This window comes from Lepidochelys kempii, chromosome 1, assembly GCF_965140285.1.
Source record: "Lepidochelys kempii isolate rLepKem1 chromosome 1, rLepKem1.hap1, whole genome shotgun sequence".
Taxonomy (NCBI): Eukaryota; Metazoa; Chordata; order Testudines; family Cheloniidae; genus Lepidochelys; species Lepidochelys kempii.
Genome location: NC_136380.1, coordinates 348,776,555 through 348,804,404, shown reverse-complemented (window position 1 = coordinate 348,804,404; position 27,850 = coordinate 348,776,555). Strand labels below are relative to the sequence as shown.

Sequence of the window (27,850 nt, the reverse complement as noted above, 5' to 3'; positions counted from 1 at the left end):
CAGGCAGCGCTCTGGGCAAAGGGCATTCACGGACTCCAGTGGGGTTCCCCCTTTTCCAGCTGAGCTGGTCTGGCAGGGGCACCCCTTCCCCTTCTCCTGGGCCTGCAGAAGGCACGTTGCTTCTTTAAGAACTTTTCCCCTCCCCCACCCTTCTGAGTCTCTGCCCTTCCCCTGCCCTCCCCGCCCCTGGGAAGCAGGCGCTGCCCCTTTAAGACCTGCCTCGCCTCGCAGGTGTTGCCAGACGGGATGGATACAGAGCGTTCTGAGCAGGGCGGGGCCGCGGCGGCCGTGGAGTGACGGGGGGGGGGGGGGAAGAGCGACCAATAGGGAGGCAGGCGGCGGGGTCGGCCGGGCCAATGGGCGGGCAAGGTGGGCGGGGCAAGGCTGGGGTCTGCCAGCTGGGGGAGCTGGCGCTGGCGCTGGCGACCGGGGTCGATCGGTGGCTGCGGGTGGCCAGGGCGGCCCCGGCTCCCCTGGGCCGGCCGTGAGCGGGCGGGCCGGGCCCGGGGCCATGCCCAGGCGGCTGGCGGGGCCCCCCGCGGGCCCCCACGGGGAGGATTTCTCCTTCGTGAGCCCGCTGGTGAAGTACCTGCTCTTCTTCTTCAACCTGCTCTTCTGGGTGCGTGGGGGCGAGCCCCGGGGCGGGGGGCACAGGGGCAGCCAGCCCCGTCCCTTGGCAGAGTGTGGGGGGCATGGCGGAGGTGGGGGGGTGATTCCCCTGTCTGGAGGGAGGGGGGCCAGCAGGGCATGGGGGGCCCGAGGGTATTGCCATGCCTGGGATGAGCCCTCAGGGCAGAGGTGTGGGGGGATCTGGAGGGGAGGGCGGTGAGACGGTCCGTGGGTGGAGGAAAATGACCCCCATAAAATCCAACCCAGCTAATGTTCTTTTCATCCCCGTTCCAAACAGGGCTCACAGCTCTTTAAGGAGCATAGTCACTTTATTTTTATCCATGTAATAGAGGAAAAAACACTTTCCTTCTTCTTCCCCCTCTCTCTGCTTGTTCATTCATTTTGGCTGGGGCTGGGGGGGGGGTTGATATTTTTATTCTGAACAAACCTAGTCGCCAGGATGCTGTCCTGACAAAAACTGTACACGTAAAAAACCCTTCCCTGGGCTTCTGAAAGGAAAACCGAAAGAAGGGGGTAAATTCTCATTTACTTCACCTGCACCTGAAAGAGGACTGGCTTCATTTTAGCCGGTGCCCTTCGTGGCTGGCCTCTTGCACCCTAGCATGAAGCTGTTGTGACCGGTTTCCCAGCAGGGAATCTTAAAATCCAGGAAACCAGAAACAAAATGCATTTCTGTTCTCGGTAGGTTTCATAAAACTGTCAGTCTCCCCCACTCCCTCCAACACAGGTGCACGCATGGTAAAGGTTGTCTCTAACCTACGTTGTGAGATGTATCCCTTTAAGAAGGGAGTGGAGCTTAGAATAATATCTGAAAGGTCCCTGAATAGTGATCGCATCAGTTCGTTCAGCCTGGATACTGTTCTAAAGACAGCAACTCTAACCTAGTGTGAGCTTGGCTGAGAATTGGGGAACAGCAAATAACACTACACTTAAAGAGGCCTATTTATACGTTTGGTGGTTGTTTAGACTTAGACTTTGATTATTGTGTAAAATCGGTCAAAAGCGGGGGGGGGGGTAGGGGGGGAAACATGCAAAGCAAATGTCTCACATACTGTGTGAGTGGTTGGACGGAACTGTTTCTCATAGACCTTCAGCCACTATCAGCAGTGGCATCGTCGTGTCAGGGTATGCTGGCCCTTTGGATAACCAGCTGAACGTAAATTGGACACCTTTTGTCTCTGTTGATGTTCATTGCTCTGTGCATTTCTATTACACAGGCACCTACGTGGTGCTGCATTGATTGAGGCTGTGGAATGGGGGGGCCAGTCAGCTATCGGGTGACTTGTTCCCATATCTTGTATACTTGTCTGGTTTCTTTTCTTTTCCTTTTTTTTCCCCCCTTCAAAAAAGGCCTTTTAATTAAGGGAGGTAAGGAGAAGAAAAATGTATCCATGGCTCTCCTTGCCCTTCAAAGTCTGTAGAATTTACAGGGACGTTGACTTTAAAAATCACACATCCCTTGGTGGTTTTTTAAACCCACTGCAGAGCTTTGTTCCTGTCTTATGCAGTCAGTTTCCACTTCTACTTTGTGGGGGCTTTCTTGAGAACGACAGGCCAGAGACCAAGAGATTCTTTATTTTTAAAGGAAAATGTGATTGCTACACTGCAACACTGGGGACGCTACTTAGAACATTTTTAAATCGACTGTATTTCTAGCTGACATGGTCTGTTCAATATCAATGGTGACTTCACTTCACTTTACTAACTGGAGTAATGTCTTGGGGTAAGAAGAAGGTGCTTTCAGAGCTTAGAATGACTACAAATTAGGACTGTATGCCCAGCCCTACCCTGTAGGCACCATCAACAACTGGTTGTTTCCAGTGCTGTTGCGTGAAGCTGGTGCCATGTAGAATATCCTTTGCGGTTCAGCTGTTTTGCTCTCTTTCTTCCCAGGTTGGTATAGTTCAGCCAAGTGTTCAGCGCTCACTGGAGTTGCCATAGTCAGAATACCTTTGCTAGGTGACCACAGTGTCGGAGAAGGGATAGACACAGGCCAGAGGACAAATTGGAGCAGATCTTTCTACCTGGTCAGCCTTGTAAACAGCTCCTTGGTCAGATGTGCCTTTCCCAATGAACTTATGAACCTTACAGCTGTGCCCAGCAAATTCCTGTAAACTGGCGGGGCTTCAGAGGAGCTCCTTTGAGCCACGTGCCAGTGGGGGTCTTGTGCTAGAAATGCACGCGCGTTGCCGAACAGGGACCGCGTGGACAATGGCAGCCTTCCCACAGCCTCCTGTCCATGTTCTCTAACCGTGTCCGGGGCCAGCTTGGAGTCAGAGCAGCTCAGTCTCCGTGGCACGTTCGTTCCTTGTTGCCTCTGCTGAGAGGGTTGGTTAGGAAGGTGACTTTTTGTGGGGTGGACGCCTGTCCCCTGGAAACGGAGCTGAGGTCCCATCTCCTTTCCCAATGGCCTCCCACATCCACTGATGGTTAGTTTTCTCTGGCTGGCCCCCTTTTGCATTGACCCCTGCAGTCCTAGTGCAGTGTCTGTCCCCTCTGAACACTACGGTGTTAACCATCTCCCTGTAAAATGCCAAGAAGAGGAGGAAGCATCGAATATGGTAGTTTCACTAGTTGATCTCATGCGTCTGAATGGACTTGGCCCAGCTCAGTGTAAGCATGAAATTGACTGATTTCTAGCGTAGAATAAACTTACAGCTGGAAATACTTACTGGGTCACCTGTTTATCTCCCCCAATGCACTTCGAACCCTTCCTTGGCCAATGATATTTTCTTTAATAGCTGAGATCCTTAGAGCGGCCCTCTAACTGGGAAGCAAGACCTCACAGGGTTGTCACTTGTAGCTTGCCAGGAACTGCCCCAAAAGCCCCCTGTAATTCCAGTCTAGCAGAACCCTCTGCTTCTAGCTTTCTTGCCTTGATCTGTTTGTAAAGGGCCCCTCTTCAGTGAGTATCCACATCGCTGTCTAGTGGTCAGAGCTGGTGGACCTGTGAGTCGGGTTATATTCCTGGCTATGCTATTGGACTCCCAGTCCTTGCCTACACAAGAAGGTATACCAGCAAAAGGACTTACAGCCCACCATATAACTGCATCTACACTGGGGTTTTGCCAGCATGACTGTATTATTTAGAGGTGTATTTATTCTTTTGTGCACACTCCTAACCAACATAGCTATTCCAGCAAAACTTTTAAGTGTAGCTCTAAATACACCTGCCGCAGGCCACAGTAGGTCACTTTCCCTGCCTGTAAAACAGGGATTTGACTCAGAGGAGTTGAGGATTAACTGGTTGTCCCTTGCAAAGAACACAGAGTTCTTCTGCCAGAAGGTGCAATGAGGTCAGATGAGGGTCACTCTGATAAAGGCTCCATACCCAGCCAAATTGGCCCCCTAGTAAGGGGGACTTCTGTCACAAACCTCAGCCTTGTGGGTGCAGCTTTGGCATGATCTGGGCCAAAGGGAATCTGCAGCCCGAGAGAAGAGTGCATGGAGGAAGACAAGCTCTTGGCAGTTTCTTGCCTTCTCTTCTTATAAGGCACATCCCTGTGCTGTGCTTATTTCTTTGTCCTTAGTTTGGTCTGATGGGCTTTCACTCCAGACGCTTCTCTCCGGCCTGATCGCGCTGTGATCTAGAGATCGGGACAGTGGTGGCAAAACGTCCAGGCTCAGTATGGTAGTAATTGCACTTCCCCTTTGCAAAGAGGAACCGGTGCCCTCAGAATGTCCTTTGGCTGAGGGGGGCTCCTTTCAGAGCCCACCAGCCCTGCCCCTTGGTTAGCTGACACTGCTGCTGTAGATGGGCACAGCAATTCCTGGTCAAAGGTGCAAATGAATTCCATGTGTGTGTGGAGAAGTCTCCGTTTCTCCCCCCCCCCCCCCCCGTCTACTCCCTTGTAATGCTGCAGAAATGCTGGGGGCTGGAGCAGGCCGCGGGCCAGGATGAGCATTGCAGACCTCACCACCGGCCTTCTGAATTCATACATCCCTGTGGAGTCTGTCCTCACTGCGTGTCTCAAGAGAATGATGGGAATTTGGGGGCCGTTGGCTGGTGGGGATGGAAAACGTGATTGGGGGGGAGTGAAGGAGTGGCCCCCTGCTTCAAAACCCCCACCCCAAAAGAAATGCTGTTTGCATGTGTCTAAGCAGAGACCTGCCAGGCTGAGCCGGCTATGCCAGGGCTTCCTGTGCGGCTTGCAAGCACCATAATTACCGCTGCGTGCATTATCCAATTACCTGCCTGGCACTTTCCTTCACAGCTCATCTAATCCAGTCAATTGTCAGCGTGATTGTTTTTATGTGGCTTGCCTGGGGAGGAGGTTCTGACAGGTCACAGAGCTGACACACCCCTCCACCCCCCCACACACCCATGGCAAATAGCACGGGTAGGAAGTAAAGAGTTAAATCAGGCTGGTTAGGTTTAGAGGTTACGCCAAGTGGCACGGCAGGGGGATACATTCCTGGGGGAAGCCCTCCCATATGGGCTGAACTAACCCATGGAGCAGGGCTCTGGTGTGTAACGACAACTCAGTTCTCAGCAGGGGCGGGCAGAGTCCTGTCCTTAAGTGGAAACCCTGGCTTGTGTTCCCTGCTGGGCCGCTAATTGAATTGTATTCCGTCTGGCTGCCCAACGGAGAGGGCGCGCCCCAGCCTCGGGATGCAGATTACAGCACTTTATATAGCTAATGAGCAATGCTGGCAGCTGAACAGAGGAGCGTAATGGGCTTGGGGCAGAGGCGGGGCCCCTGGAGGAAAGTGGCAGGGATCGGCTGAGTCCCACGGGCGTGACTCGCTTTCCTCTGGCTTTGTAATGAGATGCACTGACTGGGTGGCTTTGGTTATTTTAACTTCCACGGGAGGGAGCTTTGCTTGCAGTGAATATTAATACAGCTGGGAACCCCCTCCCATTCCCGCCCAATTCCTGCCCAATCCTGGGCCCTCCACACCCAGTGCAGTCCCATCAAGGCACTCTTGGCAGTTTGAGGAAGAGGGACCTGCTTTCCTGTTCCCTGACCCCTTTGGGGAAGTGCGGCCACCTGAATGCAGTTAAAGAAATGCAGAAGCTAGAGAGGGAAGCATCTGTATAGAATTCCCCTTGCAGAATCGAGCTGTAGAATCTTCTCTATACTGGGGGGAGGTGTGGGGACTTGGATGCAGTTTGTAAAACTTAAGGGCCTGTAATAGGAAAAATTCTCAGTTTCTTTCACCCCAGGCCTCTACACACAGGGCTTGGTGTGATGTGGTTCTGCTCTCAGCAGGGTGAGCTAATCAGAGTTACCATCAGCCTTGCAGATTTAGGTGCTTGGAAGAGCAAACCCGGACGAGAGAATTGCATGCAGAGGATTGACCCCGGCTTAGCGCCGAGTTACAGCAGCAAGGGGAAAGTTAGGGACTGTTTCCCAGACAGGCTGGTGTCCCCAGCCCCTATGGACTTCAGTGGGAACTGTGGTCCTCCGCAGTGTCGAGAATCAACCCATTATCTCTGCCCTGCAGACCTGCCTTTGGTCATTGCTTTCTGAGCAGGTCACAATGGGTCTGTCTACACTGCCATAAAAGATCAGCAGAAGCGAATCTCAGAGCCAGGTCACCTGTGGGGGGAGGGATAGCTCAGTGGTTTGAGCATTGGCCTGTTAAACCCAGGGTTGTGAGCTCAATCCTTGAGGAGGCCATTTAGGGTTCGGGGGCAGAAATTGGGGATTGGTCCTGCTCTGAGCAGAGGATTGGACTAGATGATCTCCTGAGGTCCCTTCCAACGCTGATATTCTGTGGTTCTATGACTTGGCCTCACAGGACTCAGGCTGCAGGGCGAAAACAGCAATGTAGAAGTTGGGGCTTGTGCTGAACCCCAGGCTGAGAAACCTTGCGAGGGTGGAGGGTCTCGGATCCTGGGCTCCAGCCTGAGCCCAAATCTCTACTCTGCTTTTTTAGTCCTGCAAACCTGAGTCAGTTGACCCAGGGGCTGAGTCGCTGTGTGGGTTTTTCTTTGCAGTGTAGGCATACTCTGGGTTCCATGCATCCCCGTGGCGGGGGGGGGCGGTGGAGACTGAGAAGTGTGTGAAATTATCTCCTCCAGCGGCTAGGGCTTCATGTAAAAGAACAAACCCACCCAGACTCTGCAGAGTGGCTGTATTTTGTATATTGCCGCTAACAAAAGCCGGGCGCTCTGAATGTTAAATTGTCTATTGTTTCCCGCCATCCTAGACGGCCGCCTTGGGACTGTATTTTCCCAGTGTGTTAGCACGTCCGAGTGGCTGTACGGACACCGAGCAAGACACCATGCTTGCCCCATGAGCTTACAAGCTTAACTAGACAAAACAGACTTGCCGAAATAGGGAGGCACCATACACGCACGATGTCTGAGGGGGCGTTAAGGTCTGTCTAGCCCAGCGGTGGGCAAACTACGGCCTGTAGGCCACATCCGGCCCCCGGGACCATCCTGCCCGGCCCCTGAGCTCCCAGCCGGGGAGGCAAGCCCCTGGCCCCTTCCCTGCCGTCCCCCCTCCCCTGCAGCCTCAGCACGCGCCCCCAGCGCTCTGGCCCGCCGCCCTTGCCGTGCAGCGTGGCTGGCTTCGGCATGGTAAGGGGGCAGGGAGCGGGGGAGCCCCGGGGAGCAGTTGGAGGTGTGGATAGGGGTTGGGGCAGTCAGGGGACAGGGAGAAGTGGGGGCTGGATAGGGGGTGGGGCCCCGGGGGGTGGTTAGGGACAGGGGTTCCCAGGAGGGGGCGGTCAGGGGACATGGAGCGGGGGGGTTGGATGGGTCGGGGGTTCTGAGGGGGGCAGTCAGGGGGCGGGGAGTGGGAAGGGGCAGATGGGGGCGGGGGCAAGGCTGTTTGGGGAGGCACAGCCTTCCCTACCTGGCCCTCCATATAGTTTTGCAACCCCGATGTGGCCCTCGGGCCAAAAAGTTTACCCACCTCTGGTCTAGCCTATGGGGTTTGTTTTTTTTTGTGTGTCCCTTCCCTGCTCCCTTTACCAGCCATTAACATCCATAGATTTGGGGGGGGTGGCGGGAGCGGGACAGAGAGGAGGAGCAAAATCATACAAGTCACTTTTGAAAACGTTTGCCTGGATGTCCTTGGTGTCTCCTGACTCCCTAGAGGGGCTGAAGGGATGTTTACGCGGCAGCTGGCAGCGAGCTGCCCGGCCCAGCTGCGCAGACTCACATTTCTGGGGTTTGAAATAGCCGCGTGGATGTTGCAGCACCAGCCGAGACGCCCGAGTTCAAGTCCACCCAGCCTCTTAGGCTTAGCTCGGTGGCTAGCCTTCCTCTCCGCTGGACCCGCAACGTGCGTGCTAACACAAGTGTGGCTGTGGTTTCCCCCCGGCTGCAATACAGACGTGTCCTCGGGTGTCTTAAACTTCCCAATCTTCCAAAATCACTAGCTCGCTTGAAAATCTTGGCCACTGACTTATTTTTGTATAGATAAACTTCTCCATGACATGCTGTCAGAAGGTGGCTTTTTAGACTTTTAAACCCCAGGTCAGCTGATTCAGGGTGGGGGCGCATGCCTGTCCCCTAAAAATAATTAAAAATAGAGCCATGTTGGTGAAGAGCCCACATTCAGCGCTGGCTTTACGGAAGCTCCCAGATGGTAACAGGTCCCCTGCTCTTTTGGGATGACTTTAAGCACTGGCAAGAGGCTGCGTGTGTAACTTGCGTAACTGCCTCCATGGAAGATGTCTTTGTAACCCCTGTAACTTCAGTCTGTTCAAAATATTTGAAAAGAAAACGAATCCGCGAAGGCAGCGGTTCTCAAACTTTAGCAACCCGAGGACCCCCATTTTGATTTAAAACTTTTTGGGGACTCCCCAACCCGACTTCTAATTTTCCCCAGGAGTGCTCAACCCCTGCTCAGCTCCAGACCCTGTCCCCACTCCACCTCTTCCTGTGCCCACTCCACCCCTGCTCCCCCTCTTCCCCACCTCTTTCTACCCCATCCCCCAAGCATGCCCCATCCCTGCTCCTCCCCCACCCTCCCAGCCCCTCCTGCACACTGCTGAACAGCTGTTCTGCGGCATGCAGGAGGCACTGGGGGGGAGGAGGAGGAGTTGATCAGTGGGGCCAGCAGCCTTGGACATGATTCACGGCCCCTTGGAGCCGCACATGATCCCAAACCCCCTGGAGTACCCTCATGGAGCCCCAGGGGCCCATAGACCCCAGTTTGAGAACCACTGTGCTAAGGAGATGCTTTAGAAAATAGAACAGTGTTTTTTGGGGGAGATGGTGAAGGGGGCTGTCAGTTGCGTAATGCCCAGCACATTAAAATCTTGTAAAGGATTTTACCAAAAAATGCTGTGTGAATTTCACTCCCTGCGTTAGACCAGCATATGGTGTCTGTATATCACTTAAGCCCCTTATTGTTTGCAGTGTTCCCTAGATGCAAAAGCTTGTCTGTTTCACTGACAAAAGTTGGTCCAGTAAAAGATGTGTTTACCTCATCCGCCTTCTCTCTCTCTCGAGCATAGAGGAGGTAAAGTGACGCGCAGAGGCCGTGCGTTAGGTATCCATGGGGATGGATTTGATTCATTGTGGATATAAAAGCTCTCATGAAATTATGAGGAAAAGCATCAGAGAGGTAAAGGCGTACGCCTGCCCAGGAGCGGGGAACTAGTAGTGAGTGCCGCCTATAGAAGGAAACTGACTAGTTTGGTCAAGTTTAATGCCAAGTATGGCATGAAACGCCCCTAGTAAAGTAAATCGGGCTTTGCTAAAATGTTGTTGTTTTAATGATGTAACCAAGGAAAGGGCACACTGTGAAATGACTCCTATTTAGGCTGCTGCGTCCCTTTAAAATCGAAAGCGGGGACTGCCCCAAGCGCTCACACCGCACTGTTCTCTTTCTCCTGCTGTGGGAAGGCTGCTGTTGGATTTCTCTCCCCCAGCACAGATTTGTTTCCTCTCCCGAGAGCCATTATGCTGGCTGACTCGCTCCGGTGCTGTTTGAAAAGCCCTGGCATGCTTGTTTGCCTGCTGCTCCCCCTCCACCACCTCCAGACTAGTTACTTGTGTTTTCGTCGTCTCTCTGGCCTATACACGCCCGCCGTGTCGGGGCCACCTGATATTCCCCGGCAGTTGCACCTGGGTTCTGGAGCTGGGCTGTGGTGGTCATGGGTGCGGTGGGAGAGGAAGGGGTGTCCCACAGAGGTGCCAGGCAGCCAGCTGGGCCCTCAGGCAGTGCCAGGGCTCCTTTGATCCAAGAGAATTGCATCCTGGATGTGCTCTGAGTGAGAGGCGGACATGCAGCGTGCCAGCACGAGTGAGCCAGGGAGCGCGTAGTGCAAAACTCACCAGCCTGGGGGGGATAAAATTGGTCTGATTGGGATGAAGAAAGATGGCCGGCAGAAAAAGAAAATCTTGGTCCATACAGGATGAAATGAAACTGCAGCTGGAATTCCTGTCCCTTGCTGGTCTCCTGGCCCTTCCAAGCTCCTTGCTAGGGCTGGAGATGCTCATAGCTCCATCTCATAGGGAAGGGGTCAAGTCCCTTTTGGGTATAGGGCCTGCCCAGCCCCCACACACACACTCTCTCTCTCTCTCTCTTTAAACAGGTAGAGGCTCCTTTCAGCCCCTCGAGCAGGGATACCTCTAAACTCAAACTGTGTGGGCCTGTTTCCTTTTCAGCTCTTGAGTTTCTCTCCTGCCCGCTCTTCTCTGGCCGAGAGACTCCAGTCTGGGGCTGCTGTGCCCCTTTGGAGGTCTCCCAGTTGCCGCTTGCTTGGTGCGTGTGATCCGTCACTCAGCCATGTCTGTATTGGAGCAGTAAAGCAGGCCCCGTGTGCAGTCATCCAGAACTCGGTGTGTGTGTGTGGGGGGGGAACTGAGTCATTTACATGCATTTAAATGTTGTCACTTGTCCCGGGCAGAACTTTGCATCACTCCAGTGGAGTTGGGATTTGTTTTGACCTTGGTTCAGTTAGCTGCACTGCAATGAGGGGTTGGCTGGTGTAGTGTAGGCGCAGAACTGCCTCCCCCTAGCGTTTTAAGCACCATGTGCCCCAGGCCTGCTCCGTGTAGGATTAGCTGTCAAAGGCTGCTGAAGTGCCAGAGAATGCTGATGCAGATGAAGGCAGTAGGGGATTTTGGGCGGGGGGGGGTGGGAATGGCCTGGCACAGACACAACCTACAGTGGGAGGTGTTTGTGAAATGACTGGCATTCTGGCGGCTTGGGGCACTCTCAGCATCTGTGGGTCTGTGTAAAGGGCTGTAACGATCAAGAAAATATGGCACCATGGGGCTCTGCATTTTTTCTTTTTTTCTCTCAGGAAACTGCTTCCTCTTGGAAGTCTCAAACTGATTCTTTCTTCTCTGTTGCCTCCCCTGTCGTGTGTGAAAAAACAGCTGTTCTCTTTGCCTCGCCCATGATCCCAAGTAACCCCGCCATCGGAACATAGCTAACGCTTCAGTTGATTTGATTATTCACTTCGATTTAACAACCCAACGTCCTGCATTACATCCTAGTGCTATACAAACGTGCTGTACGAAGCCAGCCCTGGCTGTGCTCCTGGCAGCCCAGCTGTGCTGCAGTTGAGTAGGTCTTTGGCAGCAGAGATCAAACCTAAGACCCCTGGATCTAAAAGCATGGGCCTTTCTAAGGACCCCAGGTCTGTAAGCTAAAGCTGTAACCAGCTTGTCAATGTCTATATATGGCCCAGCCACCAACCGAGGGGAGCAGACCACCCCACAGAGTAGGTGTGGATGACGCTAACCCTAATCCAGATGGAGCTGAAGCAGTGTGAACAATGCTGAGAAAGTTGTGCAAAAATCTCTCTAGTGTAGCACAGTCTCCGGGGTGCAGCCATCCTGAGCAGATGGAGTTTGTGTGGCAATTTCGTAGAATCATAGAATATCAGGGTTGGAAGAGACTTCAGGAGGTCATCTAAGTCCAACCCCCTGCTCAAAGCAGGACCAATCCCCAACTAAATCATCCCAGCCAGGGCTTTGTCAACCCTCAAAGGAAGGAGATTCCACCACCTCCCTAGGTAACGCATTCCAGGGCTTCACCACCCTCCTAGTGAAATAGTGTTTCCTAATATCTAACCTAGACCTCCCCCACTGCAACTTGAGACCACTGCTCCTTGTTCTGTCATCTGCCGCCACTGAGACCAGCCAAGCTCCATCCTCTTTGGAACCCCCCGTGGTTGCACAGAGACTCTGTGGCAGAGCTGGGTGGTGGTAGGATTTTTTATTATTATTTTTAAGAGTCTGCACTCCTCCGGGCAGCGACCTTGTCCGTCGTCTGTGCTTGATACAGGGCTGAGCACTTGGCTGGTGCTCAGATAATAAAGGGTGTTTAAAACGCCTAGATTATTGTTTAACATGGGGCTGTCCTGTTTGAAATGTAAATGCTCAGGGCTGTTTTTTTACTTCCCTGTTGCTCTCAGAAGAAGCAGCGAAGCAAAGCCCCCCGGGGTGAGGTGGCTGTTCCTGCTAGGGTTTCCTAAACCCCCAGAACCTGTTAGCCTCCTAACACCACCTTAGGCTCCCCAGGAAAGCGCTCCCACTCGTGTGCAACGGCCCAAGAGCCTCTGTGCTTGGCTCCTGCCCGCTCAGCTGGGCCGCCTGGCGTTAGTACTGGAAATAGAGAGGTTGGTTCCAGCACAAGGCCAGTCAGCAAGCTCTCAGGCCTGGCCTAGCCTCCTCTTCCATGTGCCCGAGGGCTGGGTCGGCTATTTCTCGGGGCTCGGGCAGCCGGGGTGGGGGGGTGAGTGATGCAGAGAGCAGCTCCGACCTTGGGCCCAGCCCGTCCTCTGGTGAAATGCTAACAGCAGAGTATAAACCAGAGCATGAACTCCCCACTGTGTGCCTGGGGCTGGCCCTGGTGTGGACCAGCTGGACGAGGAGCCAGGGATGCCTGCTTGGAGATGGCTGCTCCCCATCCCAGGTATGAGGCAATGGGAGCCGTCGCTGTGCAGTGACAGCGGACTGGCTCTGCGCCCTGCCGGGGCTGGGTGGGATTGTTATGGCCACCAGGAGACCTCTGCTAGGGTCTCAGGCTGGTTTGGTGACCCGCCGAGCACCCCCTGCAGGAAAGAAGGGGCTGCTGCCCTTCCAGCCATGTGGGTGAAGTGAGCCCAGGTAAGCAGAGGATGGGGAGAGGTCACAGCTGGGGGTAGATGGGGCAGAGATGCGACCAGCCCCAGAGGGATGGATGGTCACTGCTTGAACGGGTGGGGCAGGGGGTAACCTCATGGCTTCAGGAGAGAGAGAGCAATTTGCCATTGACTGGTTTGCTCTACCCACTAAAATGGCCCCAGCGAAGGGGTGCAGGTGGCCGGGGGGGTCACAGTGGGGCCACAGGCAGCCCCCGTAGCTGCTGTTACAATGTAGGTCTCCCCTCCTCTCTGCCCTGAGGGCTCAGCTCCTGCCTGGGCTAGCAGGAGCCTCCCGCATCCAGGCTAGTGAGGCAGAGGAGACGTGATGTGTCCTGTGTCTGGCTCTGATGCTTTACGTTCGCTCCAAACCCCCACAGAGTCTTTGGGGGGGTGGGAGGTGCTGGAAGGGGGCGGACTGACTCCCTGTCTCTGCGGGGCAGCAAACACCCCCCCTGGTGCTGAGCAGTTCCCCAGCAGAAGGAGAAGCCGAGGAAGCTGCTATTTTCCCCTGCCCCTCTGGGTAAAGGCTAAGGTGGCATTTTGTGCAAAGCCCAGTGGGCGCATGGACCGTGGACTCGGGCGTCGTGGGGTCAGGGAGAACTTCCCCTCTACGCCATCTGGGCGTGCTGCGCCAGTGTGGGCATCGGCCTGTCACAGTAAGTGGCTGGTCCCTGCCAGGCTGGTGGGTGTGCGGCACTCCCATCCCTGGATGGCCTGGGGAATAGGCCACGAGCGCCAGGAATTGCACCCCCTGCATCCTGCCTGGTTGCTTAGGGCACTGCCTGGCCCTATGCTATTTGGGAGACCTGCTTCAGGTTGGGGGCTGACTGGACAGCTTGGGAGATTTCTCCCCTCTTCCCGCCCCTCGGTGCTTTAGCAGTGGGTGAGGGAAGCAGGGAGTTGGCGCCCCCCTTGTCAGCCATCTTGTGGCAGTCTCTGTTTCCGAGGCTGGTGCCCAGGGCTCCTTCAGGCTGAGCAGCTGTCCCGTCACCTCCCACCCTGCTCGCAACCTCCCTTCCGTCGGGAGAGGTCACCGGTGCCAAGGCCCTCGTGGGAAGCCCGAATCGCACAGCAGGTGGCCGGGCCTCCATCTTCCCCTCTCTCCGTGGCGGCTGGGGCTTGCTTTGCGGTGCATGAAGGACAAGTGCCTCCGTGTCCAAGCATCGGCTCCGTGCGCCTGGCATCCATCAGGCTTGGACGTCTGAAGTGTCTCGGCTCGGTGAGCCTGGCTAGCGCGCTCTGTCTGTGGGGGTTAGGACGGGCAGTTAGCTGCCGGGGGGGGGCTCTCCTTGCATGAAGGACGAGGGCGGGGGTGCTGCGGCCGAGCCCCGCTTACCCAAGACAGGACACAGAGGGGGCAGCTGCGCTCTGCTTTCAGCCAGTAGGGGGCAGTGGACACTGAACTGCAGCTGGCTCCTCCGAGTTAGAATGAGACCCATTAGCCAGGCAAGGGATGTGCCGCTTACCCTGCGCCCGCTCTGCGTGACAAGAGGCCTCCCTGCCTGCGTAGGGGTGGCCCTGTGCTCCGGGGATACCAAGCTGCTTCCCGCCTGGGAGAACGGGTGGGAAGGAACGGGCGTCAGCTGCTGTGCGAAGGGGAACGGCTGGAAGCCAAAGTGGGGAGAGCCTCTGGCTTGACTGTCCTTCCCCAGCGGGGGCCGCCTTTGTGACCCTGATAGACTTGCCTGTAAGCCTCCATCCCGCTCCCCGTCCCTTGGTTCAGAGCTGCCGGGGAGCAGCGAGCGGTCTGTCTTATTGGGGCAGCGAGGCAGGGGCCACAAACACGACAGAGTTGTCTTGAAATTGCCTGAATTCACCGGCCTCCGTCTGCCTTCACCCCGCGGGCTCCGGGAAAGGACAGCCGCAGCCTGCGCGGGCCCTGCAGCAACGAATGGCTCTTGGGAGCAGTGCAAAAGGCCCTTGAGGGGTGTTGTATTAATTTAGATGGAATAAATGGGTCAAAGGGGTTATCCTAACCCAGTCGCTGTCCTTCACTGAACAGTGTTAAACCAGGCTGGCTGTGCAGAGCCCTCAGCCGGCTTAGCACCATGGCAAACGCACCAGGTAAAAACCATTGTATTTAGTCAAGTTAAAGAAAAGAAGGAAAAGCAGCTAAAGCATTTGAAATGTGAAGTGTTGAGTCAGGCTTCGTTTTAACAGCCTCCCTTGTTCCCTTACGCTGCGGAGAGTTTTAGATGGAAACGCCCCTTGTTAGACCGTTTCTTTGATGGTGTCACACATGGTGATTACCGTCCTTTTTGGAGAACAGAGAAGAAGTCAGTCGCGATGCTGCTGTTAAAGTCCGATCCTGTTTCATCCCAGAGGGTGTTTGGGATTCCGCTGTAACCAGCAGAGGTGGCGATGCCCTCTGGGTCCCTCTCCCTGGCCTCGTCTGGTCAGGATGTCCCTGAGGGTTAGGAAAGAAGGTCCAGGGTCCTAGGGGGGGTGGGGGTGGCAGCCATGGTGGTCAAGTTCGCTCCACTCCCACCTTCTGTTCTTCCATTTGACCTTCAAGGACCCAAAAAAGGGTTGGATTCAAAGTGCAGAACGATGAGAATGCAACTTCCTTCTGCGGTGGGGTGGGGAGGGTGCAGGGTTAGCAGGCCTGATTCCTGGCAGTGGGGCGTAGGGAGCAATCTGCTTCCCCTGTAATGGGAGCACCTGGGAATTGGGGCACGTGGCTGACGCTTAGGGTGACCAGATGTCCTGATTTTTATAGGGACAGTCCCGATAATCAGGGCTTTGCCTAATATAGGCGTATGGTACTCCCCACTCCCTGTCCCGATAGTTCATAGCAAGTGTGAAAAGTCACTTTCACACCCCACTGACACTGGAATTCGGCCTTGTCATTGGTGCCTCCTGTAATGAGATCAATACAGAGAGTCCAGCCCAGGGGGAAGCCTGGAAGGAATCTGTTACCTTCCAGCCGGCAGGGACAGGTCTACACTGCAATTAGACGCCCGCGGCTGGCCCGTGCCAGCTGATTCAGGCTAAGGGGCAGTTGAGTTGCTGTGTGGAGGCTCAACCCTTCCACCTTGCAGGGTCCTAGAGTCCAAACTCCAGACCCAGCCCAAATGGCTAAACAGCCCCTTGGCCCAAGCCAGCTAGCCAGGGGTCTTTAACGGCACTGTGGACGTACCATGTGAGGCCCAAGTGAAGGAAGTGGCTAGCAGAGGCTGCGCAGTCTGGTGGGCTGAGCACTGGGTAGGGACGCCTGGGCTCTATTCTCAGCTCTGCCCCAGGCACCGGCCATGGGCCAGCGGCTTCGCTTCTGAGCCTCAGTTTCCTCCAGCTACAAAAAGCAGGCTAGTGGTTGGGCAGCGCTGGATAAATGATGGCCTCTTGGTAAAGCCTGTTACCAAGGCTTCTCCCCCAGGGGCCGGAGGGGGCCAGCCTTGGTTCTAAGCCTCCTTTTGCAGTGGCATTTAGTGAGGGGGCTCTGAGGCAAGCCTGCTGCCAGCTTCCCCTTTACCTCCCGGGGCTGGCGCCAGCTTCCCCTCTGGGTTTGCTCCTGCCTCGCTGGGAATCTGGTTAGACGCAGGAATCAGACGGCCTCTTCCCCTGGGCGTTGATACTCGTCTGCCAGCACAAAGCACCAGGCAGCCTTGTACAGAGCAGTAGGCAAGGGGGCTGTAGGGTTTGCGGATCACAACTGCCGCCTGCCTGTGGAACAGGGAGAATCCACGTCCGCTCCTCCCGGCTAGCTCCTGGCTATGGCGGTTGGCTGTTTCAGGGTGAACAGAGCGGTGGGAGAACAGGATTGCTTGAAATGCTGTGGCTTTTTTCAGCCAGCCGGGCGTGGGAGGGGGAAGGTGTGTGTGTGTGTGTGTGTGTGTGAGAGAACCTGGAGAGGGTATGGCGCGCACGCCCCCTACACGGATTGGCTGCAGAGCATCACTCCAGGCGTTGATTCTGTGTGTGGGTGTGAATCCAGAGTTGGTGAAAGGAGCTGGCTGACAGCCCTGCAGAGTGAAGTCTCTGCCCGCAGAGAAGGGGATGACGCTTCCCCGGTGTACTGCCCCCATCCCTGCTTGGATCCCCCGCCAGGGTGAGAGGGGAGTGCATTCTGTAGGGCCCATCCAGTCCTTGCCGTCCGCCTGCCGTGGCGGCATGTTCTGTGGACCCTGGGCACCGTGACACTCGGCGTTCTGAGCCCTGGGGCTGATGGGTGCTTTACGAAGCTTGGCCAGTACCTGCTGACAAAGGGAAACTGAGGCACAAAGTGACTCATTCAAGGACACCCAGCAGAGGAATAGCAGCTGTGGGTACAGAGCCCACGGGCCCTATCCACACTGCTTAGTGTTAGAGAGCTTTCCCTTCACCCTCTCCCCTGGTTCTTGTCATGCAGACAGCAAGCATGATTCCAATTTCCCTTCCGTTTCCTGTTTGACCCTAGTTTATATAGTAATATTCTCCACTATACCTTAACCCATCGTTTTATTGAAATTTAATTAACCAATCCTAACCTAGTTACATCATTCTCCAACCAATTATATCCCACTATCCTAATTAACTACACCTAGCAAAATGAATTATATAGCAGACAGAAACAATTAGAGAACCAGACAGATGAACAATAGAAAAGTGGGGGCCATAAAGATAAACATACAGAAATGAGAGTTTCACAACCACTGAGAAGTGATTTCTTGCCAGACAGGATGCTATCAAACTAAGTTTTCTTTAACCATCTTTATCTGGCGGTGATGGGCACTATCGGGACAGGATTGTCTTCCTAACAGCCCAACACCACCTTATTTCAGCGTGACTCATTTGGGATGGGAGAACGTGACTGTTCACTTTCCAGCTTATGGCTGCCCCTGCTGCGTAGCCAAAGGCCTTAGCCCAGCGGTGGCCAGCCTGGGCCTGAGAAGAAGCCAGAATTTACCAATGTACATTGCCAAAGAGCCACAGTAATACGTCGGCTGCCCCCAGCACCTCCCGCCCACTGGCAGCCCCACCGATCAGCGCCTCCCCCTCCCTCCCTGCACCTCCCGCTCAGCTGTTTTGTGGCGTGCAGGAGGCTCTGGGGGGGAGGAGCGAGGGCACGGCAGGCTCAGTGGAGTGGGGTCAGGACCGGGGGCAGAGCCAGGGGTGGAGCAGTGAGCACCCCCCGGCACACTGGAAAGTTGGCGCCTGTAGCTCCGGCCCCAGAATTGGGGCCTAGACAGGGGGCCGCATATTAACTCCGGAGCCACAGGTTGGCCGCCCCTGCCTAAGAACCAGGCCTCCGACTCTCCTAGGGAGAGAAGGCCCCTACACAGGCGGACGGTGATTTTGATTCTCTGATTTTATACCCCTGTAACTAGCTAAGTGATAAAAATACACTTAAGTTCTTAACGCTTTACAGGCAGGCCTGAATATCCATATTCTAGCACTTAGCAAGGCCCCAAGCCCCCCTCAGATGGTGGTAACTTTCAGCCTTGGCTGGGCTGACCGGGATTTGCTCTTGTGCCTGGGGAGGGAGCGTGGCTCCTTATCCTATTGCCAATCCCCTGAGCCCTCTGGAGACCCCCAGTGCCCTCCCCTCATTTAGGGACACGGCATGTGTGGGCTGAAGTGCCGAGCAAGTGGCTGGCTCTGAATCTCCACGTCCTGTCTCCACAGATGATCTCGATGGTGATGGTGGCCGTGGGCATCTACGCCAGGCTGATGAAGCATGCAGGTGAGTGACTGCCGCCTTCCCCTTGTCGGGGCTCTGGGATTGCTCCTTCTGGTGGGACCCTGGAGACTGGCTGCCCTGGAAGCAGACGGGTTTGGGGAGGAGAGCAGAGCCTTTCCCTGGGTCTGAGGCTGGAACGCAGCTAAGGGGGTGTGAGGTCTCTGGGAGGGAGCACGGCCTGCTGTGTGCGGCTGGCATTTAACCCAAGCAACCAACCCCATCTGGGGGGAGAGGGGAGAAGCTGCCACTCTTGTCCAGTGAAAGGGGGCTTGGACGCATCCCCACTCCCGTTTGTCACAGGCCTGCTGGCAGGGTGGTGCAGCTGGACTAACGGCTCTGTGCTCTCGCATCCTCTCTCTCCCCCACCCCCTCTGCTCCCACTTGGCAGAGGCGGCCATGGCCTGCCTAGCGGTGGATCCCGCCATCCTGCTCATCGTGGTCGGCATCCTGATGTTCCTGATCACCTTCTGCGGCTGCATCGGCTCCCTGCGTGAGAACATCTGCCTGCTGCAGACGGTGAGGGGATGGGAGGCCGCAGGATCCCAGCCTGGGCTGGCAGGGGAGCAGGGAACAGTCGTATGGGGGTTATAGCCAGGACAGGGGATGGGAAGCCTCATGGGGACCCCGCTGTCTACCTGGGCAGCCTGCAGAAACCACCAGAAGTGGGCTTGGGGGTCCCCCCTCAATGACTGGCACCTTGGGCAGCAGTCAGGACTGATGGGACCCAGGGTGTCTCTGCTCTGTCTCCAATTTCCTTCCCCACCCATTGGCATGAAATCTTGGCTGGTGCCCAGCCATGCTGATTACAGGAAAGCTTGTGGCTCCCTCTATTGGCCAGAGCTGGGGAACTCTGGTGCCCCAGCAGATACTTAACCATGCGCCTCCCAGGGAAACTGACCCTTTCCACTCAAAGTGCCTTTAATGGCATTGAGCCGGGCATCTCTGCTGAAGAGACGGAGGGTTTCTCATTCCTTCCAGCTGCTTGGATGTGTGTTGGTAAGAGCTGCTTGCATAGCCAGGGGAGATCAGACGCTGGAGTCTGTACAGCTCTCCTGCGGTTGCACCGAGCTCTCCGTGGTGGATCGGTTTGCTAGCACCGACATGGACAACGCTTTAGAGGTGGGTTGTGTCTGGTTCAGCCCTGAACCAGTGACCTGGCAAGGGGCCACAGGAGCGCTGTGCTCCAGGAGGTGCCATCTTTCAGAAGAGATGTAAAACCCAGGCTCTGAGCACTTTGGGATGGTAAAGATCCCACAGCATATTTTGCAAGCACGGGGCATTAACTCCACCCTGCCTCTCTGACGTCCCCTGCAGTTTCAAAAAGTGATGTTTTCTCTCTCCCCTGTACCAGTCTTCTGTGCATGGCTACACAGCTGCTCTGTTCCACCCCAGAGGTGGCTGCGTTTCAGTGCTGGGTGAAGTGGTCAGTAGATAGGAATCTGTGAACAGGCACTACGGGAATGTAATGTGATGGGCCTGGAGTCCTGCTGCCCTGTGACATTGCACCACCGTGACCCAAGCAGCTGCAACTCTTGCTCCGTAAGAGATGGTGCATTGTTGTCTCTTCCGTGGCAATTTGCTGACAGCTGTTTTCTCTCTCCTGCAGTTCTCAATCTGCCTGACCTTAGTCTTCCTGCTGCAGCTGGCAGCTGGAGTGCTGGGCTTTGTCTTCTCTGATAAGGTAAATACACCAGAGAGCTGGGGTGAGCATTGTTCTTTTGAAGTGGTGGTGGGGGGAGTAGGATCCACCAACATAACTGCAGGACCAGACCTGGATTGGCAGGGAGCTGCCTGGGAAGAGAGAATAGATTTCTTCCCTCACTAAGCTGCGATCCTCTGGAGAAAGGATGTTCTGCATGGGGACGGAGGGCCAGAGAGGCCGAACCGCAAACAGGAGGCAAGGTGTCTGGGCGTGAACAGAGACTGTCCTCTTTTTAAAATCTTATTTAAATGAAAAGGTTTGTTTTGATCCAAGGCTTCCCCGGCAGACTTGGAGACCCAAACACATCAGCCTTCTGCTGGGGCGTGGGCATCAGAGTGCAGCTGGCTGGCTGGGTTCGCTGTCACTGCAGGAGGCGTGTCTGCCCCAGGGTTTGGTCCCTGACCTCGTCGTCCTTGTCGGTGGCCAGCATTTTGGTTTCCAGTATATTTCCCACCCCAAACAAGTGGAGGGGGCAGGGCAGGATGGGCCGGGGTGAGGCCACTGGCCTGCAATTCAGGCAACATGGGTTCAGGTCCCTGGCTCCACATGTGGTCTACAAACTGGGGGTGACGCCCGTCCAGCATAACTGTGAGCTTAAATCGTAGGGGAGGAGGTGCGAGTGGCGAGGGGTGTGCAAGCACGCTGGTAGGAGGGAAATCTCCCTGGCGACCTCTCGGTATTCCTCCCCCAGGCACGCGGGAAGGTGAGCGAGATCATCAACAACGCCGTCGTGCATTACCGCGACGACCTGGACCTGCAGAACCTCATCGACTATGGGCAGAAGGAGGTGGGTCCAGTTAAAGAGCCAGCACGCGTGGCCGTCCAACAGGTCTCCTGCCTCCTATGGGGTGACTGGCCCTGGGCGAGCTCTCTGGCTTCCTCTATGATGGGGATGGCTGGGTCTCTCCGCCCCGTAGCGGGGATGGCTGAGTCTTTCTCTTTAAAACATCCCTGAAATCATCTCTCCTGCCTTGACCCAAGTTCTCTTTCAAAGCACATATCACGGTCTCTCTCCTCGCCGAGGCTGCAGGGCCAGGATCTGTTCCCCTTCATCCCTTCTTGGAGCTGTGGGTGTCCACGGTTCTCTGGTTCCCTTTCGTTGTCTATCCGACCCCATTCCACTAGTCCCACATCCTTCTGCTTCTTTGTGGACCCCCATTTTCCAGCGGGAGGGCGGTGCCATCGGACACCACACCCCGCCCAGTTTGAGTCCAATCGTGCTCGTCACAAGTACCCGCCGAACTCTCTCGCATGTACGCACAAATGATTCTTTGTTCTCCTGCCACGGGCTTGGTCCCAGGACTGTCGTGCAGCTGGCGTTGCACATCTGGAGTCTAAATATACTCCCACCCCTCTGCTCAGACCCTTATTACGCCTTTGTCTCCCAGAGCCCTGTTCTCCCAGTTCCACTGCTGTCTGTAGGCCATGAGAAATGTTGGATTGGGGATAGAGGCTGGAGGGAATGGGGCTAGTGCTAAAGAAATACAATCATGGTTCCTTTGAGTTCCCTGTGTCTCTCTCTCCCCCCCCCCCCCCCCCCCCACACACACACAGGGTCTCACCCTGGAAAAGTATGAAGCCACGTTACAAATGCTTTTAAATTGGACCCGAACTGACAGTCTCCCTGGTTCTTATGGTTTCTTCTCCTCCATGGGGAGTAATGTATTTATTGAAGTCTTTCATTCCCCTGCTACCTCTGTTTTTAAGCTGTTGTTTATGTAGGACTTACTAAAAATTAAAAGCCCATTCAAATTGACCTGGCCTCTTTTTAAAGACCTGCCCTTTGGCATAGGCCCAATTTCCCCTTCCCTGGCCCTCTTTGACCTGTGCTGTCTCGTTACAGTTCAGTTGCTGTGGGGGTATCTCCTACAAGGACTGGTCCCAAAACATGTATTTCAACTGCACGGCCGATAACCCCAGCAGGGAGCGCTGTTCTGTGCCTTACTCTTGCTGCCTGCATGCAGCTGATCAGGTAAGAGCAGCCCCGCTGTTCTGCTGAGAACAGGACCTCTCCTTGCCACCCTCAAATTCTGGTGGCTGCCCTGCACCCAGGGCCAAGGAAGTCTCTAAGTCGAGTAGCTGGGTAGCATTGCACTCCTCCACCATGTGCTCTCTGCCATTCGCAAAAAGGGGAATAAGGACAAATTGCGGAATTACAGACCAATCAGCTTAACTCGAGTACCCGGAAAGATAACGGAGAAGATATTAAGCAACCAATTTGCAAACACCCCTAGAAGGTGTTATAAGGTGATAAGTAACAGTCAGCACGGATTTATCAAAAACAAATCGTGTCAAACCAACCTAATAGCTTTCTTTGACAGGGTAACAAGCCTTGTGGATGTGGGGAAGTGGTAGATGTGAGATATCTTGACTTTAGAAAGGCTTTTGATACGGTCTCTGACTTTCTCATTAACAAACTACGGAAATACAACCTCAATGGAGCAACTATAAAGTGGGTGCAGAACTGGTTAGAAAACCATTCCCAAAGAGCAGCTATCAGTGTTTTACAGTCATGCTGAAAGTGCATAATGAGTGGGGTCCTGCAGGGATGAGTTCTGGTCAATATCTGTATCAATGATTTAGATAATGGCATACAGAGTACGCTTATAAAGTTTGCGGACGATACCAAGCTGGGAGGGGTTGCAAGTGCTTTGGAGGATCGGATTAAAATTCAACATGATCTGGACAAACTGGAGAAATGGTCTGAAGTAAATAGGATGAAATTCAATAAGGGCAAATCCAAAGTACTTCACTTAGGAAGGAACAGTCAGTTGTACACGTACAAAATGGGAAATGACGGCCTAGGAAGGAGGACTGCGGAAAGGGATCTGGGGGTCCTAGTGGACCACAAGCTAAATATGAGTCAAGAGTGTAACACTGTTGCAAACAAAGCAAACATCATTCTGGGCTGTATTAACAGGGGTGTTGTAAGCAAGACACGAGAAGTAATTCTTCCACTCCACTCCACACTGATTAGGCCTCAACTGGAGTATTGTGTCCAGCTTTGGGCACCACATTTGGGGAAAGATGTGGACGAATTGGAGAAAGTCCAGAGAAGAGCCAGAAAAATGATTAAAAGGCTAGAAAACATGACCTATGAGGGAAGATTTGAAAAAATTAGGTTTGTTTAAACTGGAGAAGAGAAGATTGAGAAACTGACATAACAGTTTTCAAGTATGCAAAACATTGTTACAGGGAGAAAAAAAAATGGTTCTCCTTAACCTCTGAGGACAGGACAAGAAGCAATGGGCTTAAATTGCAGCAAGGATGGTTTAGGTTGGACGTTAGGAAAAACTTCCTGACTGTCAGGGTGGTTAAGCACTAGGATAAATTGCCCAGGAAGGTTGTGGAACCTCTGTCATTGGAGGTTTTAAGAGCAGGTTAGACAAGCACCTGTCAGGGATGGTCTCGTCATTACATAGTCCTGCCCTGAGTGCAGGGGGCTGGACTAGCTGACCTCTCGAGGTCCCTTCCAGTCCTACACTTCTGTGATTCATGTCCCGCATGTGATCCCTTTGCCCCTGGACAAACCCTCATGCCACTAGGGGGTGCTCATAGCCCATTGGTTCCTACAGCTCCAGCTGACCAGGCTGGTCAGCCCATGGCTGGCTGTAGACCCCTCTCCATGCCATCTCCTGGCTGGCTTGGAAGAAGCTCCATCAGCTGAGTGACAAGGCCGTGGTAGGAGGAGAGGGCTGGGGGTATTGTATAGGAATCGATGTAGGCCCTGCTAATTCTTCTCCCTCTGGAGGCAGGGTGTCTGGGGGAGCCAATTCAGGTGGCCGGTGCTGCCCTGGCCCAGTCACAGCTAGAAATGGCTATTGTTTGTTTCTGAGCCCGAGGAAAAAGGGGGATCCGATCACTGATCCTGGGTGACAAACGAGGGGCCTGATTCTGGGGTTTCCCAGGCTCTCACCAATCACACACAGGCTGGGACCTGCAAGGTACTGGCCCTCTGGTCTCCGAGTGGGTCTAGGAGAATGAGGCTGCGCTAGGGATGCATTTGTGCCCACCCCCTTCCCCCCCAGCAGCTCCTGTGAGGGAGACACCCTCGCTGGAGACACTGGGTGGAAAAGGAGTCCCATGAAACTTGCATGGTTGTGTCAGTAAATGCCCGGCGGACATGCCGTGGGATGGGAAAGCAGCTCACGTGGGTTCCTGTACGTCATGGCTCCTCCTGGCTGCCTCGTCCGGAAGGGATGGGATCCCCTCTAGTCCGCCTGTCCCACACCAGACGAGGTGATGCCCTGCAGCCGGATCTCCCGAAAAGTCACGAGCACTGGAGTTTCTGCCCTTTCCCTAGGAGGCCGCTCTCCCAGTTCGGAGCATGCTGCAGAGCCCAGACACCCCAGTGATGGGGGAACTAGGAAGGGCTGGGGCTTGGGCTTGCGGGAGAGAGAGCATAAAGGGAAACCTGGCGTTAACAAGGACATGTTGGCTAAGGAAGCCAGGACCTGTCCCTGGGTCTGTCCCACGTGCCACTAGGCAGCAGCTAGGGAAAGCCCGACCCCCATCCCGCAGGCGTGCGAGGGAACCGGAGCGACTTGTGCGGCCCGTGGCGGTGTGCGAGGCGTGGCCGCACGAGGCTATCCATCCCCGGGGCCCCGGCTCGCTGTCACCTGCCCTGGTGCTTCCCCGCAGGCCGTCATCAACACCATGTGTGGCCAGGGGATGCAAGCCATGAACTACCTGGAGGCCAGCGAGTTCATCTACACCAACGGCTGCATCGACAAGCTGGTGAACTGGATCCACAGCAACCTCTTCCTGCTGGGGGGCATCGCGCTCGGCTTGGCCATTCCACAGGTAGTTTTCCCCCCCTCCGCCCCTACCCGGGATATGTGCTGCTGGGGCCAGAGCGTCTGGTGTTTGCACTCAAACTGCGGGGGGGGGGGGGGGGAAGAGGTTTCTGCACCCCCGTTAGCTCTGGCGGAAGGGAGCAGGGGACAGACCCAGCCTACTTGGTATAGCCCCCACAGGATAATGAGAGCCAGGTTATCTGGAGCAGGGATTAAAAGGGAATGGCCCCTTAGATTTGGAGCCGGGGATTGGGCACTCCTAGATCTGAGGGGTGTATTCACGCCCCCCACGTCAGTGGTGGGTCTGGGATGCTAGAAGCACTCCAACGGGGAAGGGCTGTTTCCCCCTCCCCCACCCATGACATGGCAGGGGCTGGAGTGCAGAATGGACCCATCTAACCCTAGCGAAGAATCCCTGTTGGGTGTTTCAGAGAGAGCAGGGAAAAAACCCTCACCGTGGTCTGTGCTAACGTGCCCGGGGACGGGAGTGGGGAAGAATTGCTTCCCGTGCTCCAATTCAGGGCGTGTTTTGACTTTGGGCGTGTAACTCGGGGGGGGATCCTAAGGAAGCCTCGGCTTGCACTGGTGCCCTGGCTGCGGAGCTTGGCAGAGCTGTGGGGGGAGCCCGGGGCTGGAGCAGGCAGTGGGTTGGGCTCGGCACAGTTACTGGGCGTGGGGGGAGCCTTTGCCTGGCCCGCTCGCCCCTTTCCCAGCTCCAGCCTGGGCCGCGAGTCTCTCTCGAGACTCAGGGGTTTGAATATTGGCCTGCTAAACCCAGGGTTGTGAGTTCAATCCTTGAGGGGGCCATTTAGGGATCGGGGCAAAAATTGGGGCTTGGTCCTGCTTTGGGCAGGGGGTTGGACTAGATACCTCCTGAGGTCCCTTCCCGCCCTGAGATCCTAGGATTCTAACTCCAAACGCAAACGCCGGATATTCTCGTCAATAGCCGTGCGCTTGTCGCTGGGCGAGAGCTTTCCGATTGGCTTCACCTCAGGAGGGGAGCACACCGATTGGCCGGCGGGGATGCCGGCTGTTCCCAGTTGGAGCCGCGCACTCACCTGTTCCTGAGCCCTCCCGGGTGGGTTCGGCCTGTGGCACTTTCCTCTCCTTGCAGCTGGTGGGAATCCTGCTCTCCCAGATCCTCAGCAACCAGATCAAAGACCAGATCAAGCTGCAGCTCTACAATCAGCAGCACCGAGCGGATCCTTGGAACTGAAACCCAACCGAGACGAGCGAGGGCTTCCTTGCTGGGGAAGTGTTTCTCGCCCCTCCGGCAGGGAACGGCGTGGGGAGGAAGATGAGACCTGCATTTTTCCCCTGCGATTGCTCACCCTGCCCTGCACGGGACGGGACATGGGGGTAGCCCCCCGGAGAGCAGAAGACCCCCCCGCAGCCCCCAAGGCCGGCAGCGAGAAGCTGCTGCATCTCAGGCATCATCTGTAGCGTCCCCGCCCAAGTAACTGACATCGTGGTCCCTTTTTTGGGCAGCGTTTTTTGGGGTGTTTTTTTTTTTAAGAGGGAAAAGAGCAAAATATTTCCCAGCTGCCCTCTCTGGGAATTGCCTTGAGAGCTGGCTTGGCTGCGTCTTCCCCTAGAAAGCTGACGCATTGGTGCTACTAGGGCACAGCTGGGCTGGCTGGTATGGAAGGGAGGTAAGTGGGGGGGGGGGTATAATGCAGGTACAAGCTTCTTTCCTCTTGTGTGGTCTTGGAGCACGGGGAGGGGGGCCTTGCCAGCTTCCCAGGCCTGGACCAGCTGCCTGTATCCAGATGGGAGTGACACCAGACAGGAGAATAATCAGCCCCTGACCCTGCACTGATCTTTACTGATGCTCCTCTGGCTTAAATATATCAGGAGGGGGCTGCTAAGGGGGGAGGGCTAGAGGATGTAACTAGTTGCCAAAAACCAGACTCCGGGGGGGGGGGAGGAGGGGCAGGAATGGGGTCTGGAGCCCAGCCCTCCAGGGCACTGACTCCAGTCTGGGGGCACCGTCTGAGTCTGAAGTGGGTCTTGGGCACAGGATATGAAGCCTTTCACCACTAGGGCTTCCAGTCCCTGCCCAGGCAGCGCTGACCGTTGTTACTCTCCGCCGGGGAAGACTCACCGCGGTCCCTGGCAGGGCTGGTATCTCTGCAGCACACAGCTGGGTTGCCTTGGAGGTGACTGTTTGGGCTCTTGGAAACCTCCCGAGAGGCCGAGTTTCTCAAAGCTGATCCCTGTGGCAGGCAGCAGCTGTCAGCGGCTCTGGGAAGCCCTCGATCTGTGGGTTTGTAGTCTAGCCGGAGGCCCTCGTGGGTCTTGGCTCTGGACTCTCGAGTTCAGTGGACACAGCCAAAGATCAGAGGGTGCGTTGGCTACTCCAGGTCCATCTGATGTGGCCCGCGGCCCCGGGAGCTTGGCTGTGGGAAGGGACTGAAGCAGCAGACCCTCAAGCATAGAGCAGAGACTGCAGTGGAGTGGCCAGTTCTGCGCACAGAAGAGTCCAGTTGGCAGGGCCATCAATGGTGGTAGCTTCTACCAGTCTGGCTACACAGAATTCAGCTCCCCCAAGCCTCGAATTTTGGGATTTTAAACCCTCAGAGCAGCTGCTTTCTTGCTGAGCTCTCTCTGCTGTGTGTACGATGATGCTCCTGATTGGATCCATCCGCAGGGATTGAACCTGCGATCTCTGGCTCTAGAAACGTAAGCTGCTACTGTTTGAGCTAAAGGACCAAGTCTGTTAGCTCAGACAGGAACAGGCTCATAAACCTGTGTCCATGGTGTCACCACTAAGGGGGACGAAGTCACACTGTAAGCACAGAGGCAGGAGGAGGTAAGCAGTTTTGTATCCAAACGCTCTATACCTATCCAACATTGCTGGCGAGAGATGCCCACCCTACCCCCTTGTGTAAGGCAGCGATGAGGGGCGGCGTGGCAGGAAGCGATCGGGGTAACAGGGGTTTGCAGTCGTCAGCCTGGCGTGGGTGACCCAGGCAGGGTGGGATTGAGAGAACACATCCGATGAAGTGAGCTGTA

General features: G+C 55.3%; 2 protein-coding genes across 2 annotated transcripts in view; both read left to right on the top strand.

The window, feature by feature from the left end:
* Window positions 1-27,850, top strand: part of AHCYL2 (adenosylhomocysteinase like 2) — a 493,940-nt gene that overhangs the window by 172,722 nt on the left and 293,368 nt on the right. The window lies entirely within an intron of this gene.
* TSPAN33 (tetraspanin 33) lies at window positions 416-26,492 on the top strand. The gene is made up of 8 exons (XM_073328948.2): window positions 416-619; window positions 18,283-18,340; window positions 18,726-18,853; window positions 19,944-20,018; window positions 20,731-20,826; window positions 21,883-22,011; window positions 24,681-24,842; window positions 25,950-26,492. The coding sequence occupies exons 1-8, from the start codon at window positions 512-514 to the stop codon at window positions 26,049-26,051; spliced, it is 858 nt and encodes a 285-aa protein (XP_073185049.1). The 5' UTR covers window positions 416-511; the 3' UTR covers window positions 26,052-26,492.

Bases quoted from the DNA above. Each gene is read 5' to 3' on its own strand.
- TSPAN33 (XM_073328948.2), top strand. From the start codon at position 512: ATGCCCAGGCGGCTGGCGGGGCCCCCCGCGGGCCCCCACGGGGAGGAT. The intron at 620-18,282 runs GTGCGTGGGGGC...CTGTCTCCACAG, and splicing joins TCTTCAACCTGCTCTTCTGG to ATGATCTCGATGGTGATGGT. The intron at 24,843-25,949 runs GTAGTTTTCCCC...CTCTCCTTGCAG, and splicing joins TCGGCTTGGCCATTCCACAG to CTGGTGGGAATCCTGCTCTC.